Source organism: Rutidosis leptorrhynchoides, chromosome 2, assembly GCF_046630445.1.
Source record: "Rutidosis leptorrhynchoides isolate AG116_Rl617_1_P2 chromosome 2, CSIRO_AGI_Rlap_v1, whole genome shotgun sequence".
Taxonomy (NCBI): domain Eukaryota; kingdom Viridiplantae; phylum Streptophyta; class Magnoliopsida; order Asterales; family Asteraceae; genus Rutidosis; species Rutidosis leptorrhynchoides.
This window is the reverse complement of record NC_092334.1, coordinates 243,938,732-243,950,936: the sequence shown is the minus strand read 5'-3', so window position 1 is coordinate 243,950,936 and position 12,205 is coordinate 243,938,732. Positions and strand designations below refer to the sequence as shown.

At 38.7% G+C, this 12,205-nt stretch overlaps 1 protein-coding gene across 1 annotated transcript; it reads right to left on the bottom strand.

The window, feature by feature from the left end:
* Positions 1 to 11,270: 11,270 nt before the first annotated feature.
* LOC139891727 (uncharacterized) lies at positions 11,271 to 11,850 on the bottom strand. Its single transcript, XM_071874715.1, has 2 exons — positions 11,480 to 11,850; positions 11,271 to 11,381 (listed from the first exon to the last, which is right to left on the bottom strand). The coding sequence occupies exons 1-2, from the start codon at positions 11,826 to 11,828 to the stop codon at positions 11,365 to 11,367; spliced, it is 366 nt and encodes a 121-aa protein (XP_071730816.1). The 5' UTR covers positions 11,829 to 11,850; the 3' UTR covers positions 11,271 to 11,364.
* Positions 11,851 to 12,205: the final 355 nt, after the last annotated feature.

Here is a 12,205-nt window from a genome sequence, read left to right as displayed (position 1 = left end):
ACTCGGTTGGATAAACCCTCGGTCTAGCAATTCCTGCAGTTGACTCTGCAACTCTTGTAGTTCGGAAGGTGGAAGTCGATAAGGTGCGCGAGCTACGGGTGCAGCTCCTGGAACTAGATCAATCTGAAACTCCACTGATCACGGCGATGGTATTCCAGGAAACTCTTCTGAAAAGACATTGGGAAATTCATTCATAATTCATACATCATCCACGCTCTTCTCTTCAACTTCTAGCTTTTTCACATGTGCCAGAATAGCAAAACGGCCCTTCTTCATAACCTTTTGTGCCTTCAAGAAACTAATAAGGTTCAACTTCGGACTACATCTCTCTCCGTAAACAATCAGTGGATCTCCAGTCTCGCGTGGTATACGGAGAATCTTCTCACCACAAATAACTTCGGCTCTTACTTTGGACAACCAGTCCATACTGACTATCACATCAAAGCTTCCCAATTTGATGGGTATTAGATCAATTTCAAAATCCACTCCAGCTAGGTTTATAATACCTCCTCGGCCAATTTGGTCAACTTTCTCATGTTTTCCATTGGCTACCTCATCAAGCATACTCTCATACAAAGGAACTAACGACCAATCTATCTTAGAGCAAAAGTGTCTATATACGTAACTCCTATCGGCACCAGTATCAAACAGAATAGAAGCTAATAGTTTATTGATAGTGAATGTACTTGTAACCAAGTTAGGATTCTCGCGAGCATCTCTTGCATTCTTGTTGGGACATTCATTCCTAAAGTGGCCCTGTTGACTGCACTCATAGCACTTCCTTGGTCCATTTGGGTTTATCCTCACAACTGGGGCAGTGCTCTTACATTCTCTGCCAACGTGTCCAATCCTTTTGCACTTCTCACACACTACGTTGCATTGTCCATTATGATGCTTATAGCATCTCTTACACCGAGGAAGGGTGCCCTTTTAGTTAGGGTTTGAGCTAGGATTCGGGTTTGGATTCCTCCAGTCGTTGTTCCCTTTGAAATTCTCATACCTCTTAGCTGGGTTCTGGTCAAAACCTTTTCCCTTGTTTCTGTCCCATTTACGTTTCCCATTACTAGTTCCCGATTCTGATTTCGCCTTCTCTGGCTCTTGGCGGGTAATTTAATTCATCAGGGTGTGCGCCATACGCATAGCTTCTGGGACATTCACTGGTTTCGATGAAGTGACATTTCCTTGAATGCCCTTGGGGAGTCCCCATAGATACCTCTCCATTCATTTGTACTCTGGAGTAACCATTGTGGGGCACATCAAATCTTACTCCAAGTACCTTCGGTTATAGCCATCAAGATCAGTTCCTACAACTTTCAGTTCCCAAAACTCCGCTTCCATTTTCTGAATTTCAGTTCTGGGGCAGTACTCCTCGATCATGGAACTCTTAAACTCTTCCCATGGTGTAGCATAAGCTTCATCAATTCCTCGCGCCTGGAAGAGCGTATTCTAACAAATTAAAGCGCCATCCGATAGAGTGCAGTATGCGAACTTAGTCTTATTCCCTTCGGAGCTGTTACTCACACGGAACACAGATTCCAACTTTTCAAACCATCTCATCAGCCCAACTGGCCCTTCTGTTCCGCTGAAATTGTGGGGCTTGCAGCTCTGGAACTCCTTGTAAGTACACCCGTTCTGAACAGCTAGGTTAGCCGGTGGAGCTGGAGGAGGGTTGACATTCACTATAGCCGCAGCTACTCGAGTAGCTATCATCTCCTCAATTTGAGCTGCGGTGGGGATTTCTCTCGGACCTCTTCTGTTAGCCATCGATCTTCCAAGTAAAAGTTTCGACTTAAGTCAAAATCCCATAATCGGTAACGTCATAGCATAAGGTAAACAGTACGGAAACAACACAATACACGATAACTAAGTATGGCAAACAGCAGCAGATAGCACCAAAAGCTAATATGTAATAACTTAAAGTAAACGTCGTACATCAATTAAGCAACATTAATTCCATTCATAATAAGAAAGTTACGTACAATGGCATGAGGTTCGTACATTACATTAATGAAAAATAGGAAACTATAAACGGAATACATAAGGAAAACTAATACAATAGTCCTAGGGCGAAGGTGGGTAAATGATGTCCATCAGGTGGGACATCTGATCCTCGAGCTTAGTTACCCGAGCACGGAGGGCATGCACTTCCCTCGTCATTTCCTCGACGATGGGGGATGCTGGTAGGGCAGGTGGTGCAGATGGTGCAGGTGGCACCGGTGGTGCAGATGGTTCAGATGATGCAGGTGTAGATGGCACAGTGCGGGCGGTCTTACGCACGAATGGATCGGCAGGATACGGTATGATCCACTTACGGGCTGTGACCCTAACCAACTGTCCATGTGCGTCCATGAACGGTCTACCTCTGTGAACCCCTAGAATAATAGTACTATCAAAACGGTACCGCTTCTTCAGCGGGGTAGAGGGCAGCTGCACGGGCTCCTCCTCAGGGTCCTCCTCAGAATCCTCCTCGGGATCCTCCTCATTGGAGTCATCGGATGATGAACCGTCTGAATCGTCGGAAGGTAATGCAGGATCATCAGAGCGGGAGAAAACGTCTGGCTAGAGGTCATAAGTCGATGCTCGTTACGGAAAGGACCGTCTCCATTTCCGCCAGGAATCACAGCATCACCGGAATGGTGCTGTGGCCCTGGGAGTCTAGGGCTGGGTGGAGCTGGAATCTCCTCTGGATCCTCGTCTCCTTCTAAGACGTCCATCAGGTCAAGCGCGTATCTTCTATCTCCGGATGAAGAATCGTCGGAGTCGCCAGTGGGTAGCGGTGAATCAGCAATAATCGTAGGGAAGGTAGCAGACGTATCTGAGTCACTCTCGAAGTCAAAGATCATGGGCGACATGTCCGACATCCATGACCGACATCTGAACAAGGAAAACTTACTTTTTTCATGTCAGTAAGACATATAGCAAGCACGTAATCAGGCACTACAGCAACCTAGATCGTGTACCGCAGTACATAGCATGGCAATAACAATAGTACTAAACAAAGTAACATGCAATCGAAAGCAGACAATAGCATGCAGTAACGAGGATAAGCAATAGCATACAGCAAGTTCACATAGCAGTAAGGGTAAGCAGTAGCATGCAGCAAGATCATACGGCAGTAAGCAGTAACAAGTAAATGAGCAAGTTGTAGATTAGTCCTATTAGTGAATCCTACTAGGTCTGGTCTAGACTCACTAATGCAACCTAATTCCCTACAACCAATGCTCTGATACTAAATGTGACGCCTCGTACAAAACCATCGTGTACGGTTCATCAACAACAGGATCATTACAAGGTCAAACACTATATGCTATTTAAAAACCAGTTTTGCATTCATAAAAAGATAGCGTTTTACAAAAGATAACATGCTTCCTATGAATAGAAGCGTTAACATAAGTATGTGACCCAAAGGTCGTTACAAAGCCATTGTTTTGAAATAACATAAGTTACGAATGCAAGATAAAAGTTTCATGATTGAGACATCTCTAAGTAATGCAGCGGAAATCTAACACAGCAGGTCCATAATAGCAAGTCTATAACACCAAGACATCAATTTTAATAGCGAAAGCAACATCGTCTAAGCACCTAAGAAATACATGCTTAAAAGTCAGCACGAATGTTGGTGAGCTATAGTTTGTAATCAGTAAAGTAATGTAGACCACGAGATTTCGGTGCTTCAACCAGCAGTTTAAATCTGTATGAAAAGTATATGCTTAACCGTGGGCACCCGGTAACTAGACTTAACGTATGTATATCACCCTCTAAAAGTGCACTTGGCGAGTGTGTTTGTCCTCGAAGTATTAAACACCCATTTTCTGCTAGCGCGACTAGCCCGAGTGGGGTTATCAAACCCTATGGATCCATATCTAAGATTCGCGTTCACGGTTAGGAAACCAATGATTAAACGTTACTGAGCTAAGGGGAATCTTTGTGCCGTTTTGTAACCCACACATATATAAAGTTTAAGTACTCGTGTCTAGTATGTAAAACGTAAAAATCGCTTGTATTCTCGGTCCCAAAAATAGTAAAAATAGTAAAGGGATTCTATAACTCACAGTGAATAAGCCGTAAAAGTCGATATGAATGTATGCAGGTAGTAAGTCGGTCCGAAAGGTCGTCAACCTAAGTCAAAGGTCACTAGGTCAGTATCTTGTCCCCGAAAGTTTGAAAGTGAATAAATTACGATTAAGTGTCATCATCAACATCATCATCATTCATCAAAGCTAAGGTAAGTTTAACAAGAATAGAGATCGAAATAAAAGGCTGACTTTGGACAGCTGTTATGACCTCTATACAAATCGAAAAGATGCGTAGTCAGTGGACAAGGCTGTGTATGTGAGTCCTCTAAAAGCTGACAAATTTTCAGAACCTAACTCGTCTTTGTTTGACCGTGGCGATGGTTTAAGTGCGAGTAGGTCAGAAATTTCAGCACAACGTTACAAAGGCGCAGTACTTTTCGGAAGGCTATAAATCCTAAACCGTATATCAGATTTAGGCGAGGCATAAACGAAAAGTCATCTACTCGAAACGAACTATCTGAAAATCAATTTTTCCGAAGTCTAGGATTCTGATCAGACCCCTAAAAACAGTAAACAAGTGCTCCGGTGGGATTCTTGGTGCTTGATGCTCATCACGGTTCTCATCCTTGATGCTTGTAGCTTCAAGTGTACAACTCATTGGTGTGTTAGCATCACTTCGACCAAGATTCAATCATCAACACACAATATGTTAAGACCAAGTAAGAATACACCTCACTTAAGAGTTTTCGAAGGATGATGAACCAAGGTTACATCATATTCTTAGTCTTAACACAAATACAAGTTCTATTTACAACTAAAGCTACAAATTTTCCTTCAATCAAACAAGTATGAACACAATCTGATCAAATAAAGTAATAAAACCGTAAGCTAGAGAGCTTGGATCCTTTTCACACAAGTTATGAGATTACAAAGCTAGAAAGCTTGAATCTTTGGTGTTCTTGAAGATCTTGAAGCATAAAGCTTAGATCTTCAAGTTACATGAAGATCATAAACACAAGTTTTGATCTTTATAACAAAATAATGAGATCATAAGTTAGAAAACTTAGATCCAACAAAAGAAATGAAGACTCAAAGCTAGAAAGCTTGAATCTTGGTTGTTCTTGAAGATCCTTGAAGCATGAAGCTAGATCTTCAAGTTACATGAAGATTACAAACACAAGTTTGAATCATTACAACAAAATAAAGAGATTAAAGGCTACAAGATTTAGATCTAACAAAATAAGTGAAGATTCAAAGCTAGAAAGCTTGAATCTTCCATGTTCTTGAAGGATTCAAATCCAAGTTTGAATCTAGAAGATATAACAAGATCTAAATGCTAAAGAGCTAGACTCTTTGTGACGACCCGGAAATTTCTGACCAAATTTAAACTTAATCTTTATATAATTCCAACTTGATAAGCAATGTATTTTAATAAATCTTGAACCTCCGGAAAGAGTTTTACACAAGCTTTTGGTCACCCTTTTATTCCGACGATTCAGACGTCATAACTTGATTTAATTGTTTAATTATTGTGTATATATATGGATTTATATATATATTTAACTTGAAAATATGATAATTAAATATCTCATTAAGTATATTAACAAAGTATTATATATATATATTTTCATACTACTAATTTAAAGAGTTTTCAAACAATATATATATTACTATTTAAACGACGTTATTAACTTATGTTAAAATGTATTTATATATAATGTATTACAAGTGTAAATACATCCTTACAAGTATTGAATACACTTTATAATATACCAATACATAAAAAGGATAGCTATACTCGTATTTTCGTTCAATTTCTTCAAGAATTTTACTCGCATTCATACGGTATTTTTACCCGTATTATACACAGCTTCTAGAAGTATTTACTATTGGTATATACCAATAGAAATATGCAATTATTTGTGTAATATGTCATCCATGACCTAATCAATTTAATATGTCATCCATGACTTAATACAATTTAACTTATCTTAGATATTTTCACTAAAAGCCAAAATTATAAGCTTATAAATAAGGACCATTTTAAGTCATTTTTACTCCACATTTTCTTAAACTAAAAACACACACTTGAATGCTCTCATATCATACTTTAATCTCAGTAACTTTCCTCTTCATAATCAAGGTAAAATACTTCTCAAAATCCTTGTTCAATTCCTTGTATAGTTGCTATCTTATTATACTTATAAAACTTGTAAAAACTAGAACTTGTTTTGGTGAACACCAAACTTGTTTGAAAAACTAATATAATCTTTCTAACTTAACTCTAATAATACTTATTTATATGTATTATGATGTTATATTAAGTTAATATAAGAACTTATAACTTATACATATGAAGAACACCTTGAAACTTAACATATATCCTTTAATCTCCATTCGGTAAAAAGCGGGCTGTTTTGGGTTGAGAATTAAAAACCTATCTGACACTTTGATTTTGTTGGGATTTAACAAGTTCATATATCTTAAAACCTTTTAAGAATCATAATAAATGGAAGCGTGTAAAATCAAATTTAACTTGTTAGTCATTCAACCATTTTAAATGTAAATCCCATGGATCAAGTTGTGAAATTATACTTACTAATTAACAAGAAAGAATAGTGTTATACCTCCTCAAAGCAAGTTTGAGGGCTGCAATAAATGGGCAGAAAGTTTGATGAAGTTGATGATGATAAGAGCTCCAACTTGAACCTACAAGTGTGCAAAACTCCAACCCTTTAATGTACCAATGCACCTTGAAGTTGCTAGACCTTAATCACCCTTAAAACCAAGCTTTAAGCCCTTTTCTTCTCTTTGTAAAAATCGGCCAGCAGCACTTTTAAAAGGTGCAGTAACTAGTGAAGGAGATGATGGTGAATTGAGTCTCAAAACAATGAAACCTCAAGAGGTAATACCCCAAACTTGTACCCAACACCTAATACTATGGTTAGGATTTTTGACACTTGAAATATAAGCCTTCAAACAAGCCCAAGAACACTCCCTTCACTCTCAAAATTTCGGCCAGACTGCAGCAAGAAAAGAAATGAGAGTGTTTTCCTTGTTTTTGGTAATGTTTGAATGCATGTTACTTTCTTTCTTGAGTCAAAGCATAAGTATATAAGTTAAGCATGTTCTTGTAATATTGTGCCATCTTAAAAGTAGTAAAAGAGCATGTGTGAGACCTCCTTGGTCTCAACAAAACCGTCCCCCATGGGGAGTGTTGCAAAATTTGTCACTTGCATTTTTTTAATTAAACTTGTAACATATAATGCCATGCCCTTTTATTACTTACATTTATAAAACAATTGTTTTATAAATGTATCACAATATAACTACTTAAACTTATTAATAATTGAATGCTTATCATATAAATTATCCAAATAATTTTATCTCAGGTAATAATGTTTTAGAAAACCGTTTTTCTAAAATTCAAGTGTCGCGTATTTATTTAACGACCCAATCGTTAAGATTAAATACATTTAAGGTGTTGGTAAGTTTGTTATTGGGTATGACCCGACTTGGATCATAACATGTTAGCCACGTTAATTTAATATGTCTCTCGGGTATACGAAATACCTTCAATCTCCCACTTGCACGAGAAACATAAGAAATTAATGCAAGTGATGGATACAGCCTAACACACCGTCCATCACCCCTAATATGTTATGACTTTGTGCCATTCAATAACATCATCCTTTTCGAGTTCCCATCTCGAATATGATTAGGTGAATCTTTCATTATTTCCTTTCGTCCTAGATGTCATGTTAAATCCAAGAGATACAGAGTGATCACTCTCTTATAGATTTAACTTTTCAGGCCTTAGACATCTGACTCTCAATGAATAAGAGGGACAAATTCCATCTTGACTACATACGTCCTAGATATACACTTTGTAATATACCTGAGTTCTTCCTTATGTACTACCATGTTTCAGAATAGCGAAGGAAAGAATCAAGGCACAGTACTTGGTGAATATCCGAACCCAATATGTATCTCAGGTCAGAGGATACAATGATATTCGCCTTTACTCAAGATTACATGTGATCAACCACAAAGGCTCTATACAGTAATTCTTGAGAGCGGGTCTTCCAATATTTGTTTCCCACAAATATCTATGAACCTTGGTTGCAACCTTGCCCCACATTCAACCTATGAATGTATACCAATCAAAGTTCATAATAGTCTAAACCTCACACTTGTTCCCACAAATGTGATCGACTACGGAAATTTAGAATAGTTGCTTATTCATGGATGAAATATGCAAAATAGGAACATAACTCAAATAAATTAACACCATAGTTATATTAATGAGTTTGAATAATTTCGTTCCGGTACAATACATAAAATAGATCATATCCAATCACTAGAATATCGAAGCCCTAATGCACAAACATGTCCCTCATGTTTTGGCCCATGTAAAAGCTTCGTGAGTGGATCTGCAACATTATGATCTGTATGAACTTTGCGAATACATATCTTTCCTTTTTCAACTTCATCCCTTATGTAGTTGAATCTCCGCTCAATGTGACGAGTCTTTTGATGAGCACGAGGTTCCTTGATTTGAGCAATCGCACCCTCATTGTCACAAAAGATCTCAAGAGGGTCCTGAATGGAAGGGACCACTCCTAAGTCGTCGATGAATTTCTTCATCCATGCAGCTTCCTGAGCTGCCAGTGAGGCGGCAATGTACTCCGACTCTGTAGTGGATAACGCAACAACTTCCTGTTTCGAACTCTTCCAAGAGACCGCACCACCATTTAACATGAAGACATAACCGGATTGTGATCGAGAGTCATCTCGATCAGTTTGGAAACTCGCGTCCACGTAACCTTTTACAGCGAGTTCCTCCTCACCAGACCCATATATTAGAAACATATCCTTAGTCCTCCTAAGGTATTTCAATATGCTTTTAACAGCAATCCAATGACTATTTCCTGGGTTATTCTGGTATCTACTTGTCAAGCTTAGAGCGCATGACACATCCGGTCTAGTACATATCATTGCATACATGATAGACCCAATAGCAGATGCGTATGGGACTTTCTTCATTCTCTCTTGTTCATCTTTCATGGTAGGACACTGAGATGAACTGAGAACGGTTCCTTTTTGAATAGGTACCAAACCTCTCTTAGAGTTTTCCATCTTGAACCTTTTCAAGATTTTATCAATGTATGTACTTTGACTTAAACCTATCAATCTCTTGGATCTATTCCTATAGATCCCTATCCCCAATATGTATTGTGCATCTCCAAGATCCTTAATGGAGAAGCAACTCTTTAGCCAAGTTTTGACTCCTTGCATTGTGGTAATATCATTCCCAAATAATAATATATCATCCACATATAGTACAAGGAACATGATAGTGCTCCCACTAGCTTTCTTATATACACAAGCTTCATCACCATTTTTAATGAAGCCAAATTTCTCGGCTTCCTCATTAAAACGATGATTCCACATTCTAGATGCTTGTTTCAATCCGTAGATTGACTTCTTTAACTTGCATACACTTTTAGGATATTTTGGATCAACAAAACCTTCAGGCTGGACCATATAGACATCTTCCATAAGATATCCATTTAGGAAAGCGGTTTTGACATCCATTTGCCATATTTCATAGTCGTAGTGAGCAGCAATGGCAAATAATATCCTAATAGACTTTAGCATTGCCACAGGCGAGAAAGTTTCATCATAATCAACCCCTTGAGTTTGAGTGAAACCTTTTGCAACAAGTCTAGCTTTATATGTATCTAAGTTTCCATGTATGTCGGTTTTCATTTTGAAAAGCCATTTGCAATCAACTAGCTTAGAGCTAGGAGGTTGCTCAACAAGTTCCCACACTTGGTTTTCATACATGGATTGCATCTCGGCGTTCATGGCTTCCTGCCATTTATCTTTATCAATCCTTGATAAAGCATCTTGGTAGTTTGTTGGTTCATCCAAATCAACCGTATAGCAACCATCTATGAGAAACCCATATCTCTCAGGAGGATTGCTAATCCTACCAGATCTACGAATGTCTTGTGTATTTTGATCATCCATTTGATCACTATCAACATTTTCATGTTGAGTGCTAGTGTCAACCAATTGTGTATCATCTACTTGATCTTGAACCTCTTCAAGATCTATCTTCCTTTCACTATTTCCTTCCATTAGGAACTTAGTTTCAAGGAATTCCGCCTTCCGAGCAATAAATACATTCTGCTCGGATGGATCATAGAAATAGTATCCCATATCATCCTTGGGATATCCTATGAAGATACACTTCGTGGATCGAGCATTCAACTTATTAGGGACGTAACGCTTAGGATAAGCTTCACATCCCCATACCTTTAAGTATGATAGAGATGGAGGTTTACCAAACCACATCTCGTGAGGAGTTCGTTCCACTTTCTTGGTTGGGGCCATATTTAAAATACAAGCCGCGGAGCTTAGACAATAACCCCAAAATGATAGAGGCAACGAGCTTCTTGCCATCATAGATCGAACCATATCCATTAGGGTTCGGTTCCTCCTTTCGGAAACTCCATTAAGTTGGGGTGTTCCGGGTGGAGTAAGTTGTGAGATAATCCCACAACTCCTAAGATGATCTTGGAAGGCATCGCTTAGGTATTCACCTCCTCTATCGGTACGTAGTACCTTAATTGTCCTATTGAGTTGATTTTGTACTTCGTTTTGATATTCTTTGAATGCTTCAAACGTTTCGTCCTTGTGTCTTAATAAGTAGACATATCCGAAACGACTAAAGTCATCAATGAAAGTAATAAAGTATCTTTCACCATTCCTAGTTATGGGTTTAAAGGGTTCACATACATCCGAATGTATTAATCCCAATAAATCTTTAGCCCTTTCATAAGTCCCTTTGAAAGGTGCTTTAGTCATCTTGCCTTGTAAACAAGATTCGCATACATCAAATGAATCCATTTCATTTGATTTCAAAAGTCCATTCCTTTGAAGTGTATGCATTCGGTTCTTGTTTATGTGACCAAGGCGACAATGCCATAAGTAGGAATCACTCAAATCCCTTTTGAGTTTCTTGGTGCTTGTATGGTATATAGAGCTCCATGATGCGTCATCATGAACCAATTCATAAATTCCATTTGAAGGCGAAGCCTTGAAATAGAATACATTATCTAAATAAATATGGATATCATCATTAACAAAATTAAGATTAAAACCACATTGTTTCAAACGGGAAATGGAAATAATGTTTCGACATAAATCGGGTGCATACAAAACATCTTTCAAAATAAGTTCCAAACCACTTGGAAGCTTTAACACAAAGTCTCCTTGAGCCTTCACTTGCACTTTGGCTCCATTACCCATGTAGAGACTTGATGTTCCCGTTTGCTTGCTACTTCTTTTGAACCCCTGCAATGAATTGCAAATGTGAGTTCCACATCCAGTGTCTAATACCCATGTATTAGAAGAAGTAATACTAAGCTCTATATATACCATATATATATTACCTGAGGTTTGCCCTGCATCCCTCTTGTCCTTCAACTCCTTAAGATAAACCGGACAGTTTCGTTTCCAATGACCCATCTCACCGCAACCGAAACATGGGTCTTCCTTGGGGTTTGCCTTCTCGGCTACCTTTTTCTTCTTAGCCTTGTTGATGGTTGGGGTAACCATCTTCCCCTTCCCTTTGCCTTGATGGGCGGGTCCTTTTCTCTTAGCCACCTTTGGCTTAGAGGTGTTACCTTTGGACCCACTTTGATCGATTGCTAACACGGGTAAAGCCCTTTTACCCATGCTAGTTTCCGCCGTTCTAAGCATACCGTGAAGCTCACCTATGCTCTTATCCATCCCATTCATATTGTAATTAATTACAAATTGATCAAACCTTTTTGATAGGGAGTTAAGGATAAGATTGGTGGCTAACTCATTAGATATGTTTAGGTTAAGACAGTTAGCACGATCGATAAGGCTTTTCATCTTAAGTACATAAGATGAAACCGATTGGGTATCGTCCATACGACAAGCATGTAGCGCTCGAACCGTTTCGAAGCGTTCGACACGCGCTTGTTGAAGGAACATCTCCTTCAATTGCGTTATCATGTCGTACGCACTATGATGTTCGAAATCCTTTTGGAGTTCAAGTATCATAGTCCCAAGCATTAAGCATGAGACTTGAAGGGAGTCGTGGCAATACTTATCGTAAGAGGCCATTGCCTCCACATCATTCTCATCCG

Coding starts and splice junctions, on each gene's coding strand:
- LOC139891727 (XM_071874715.1), bottom strand. CDS start 11,828: ATGAATGGGATGGATAAGAGCATAGGTGAGCTTCACGGTATGCTTAGA.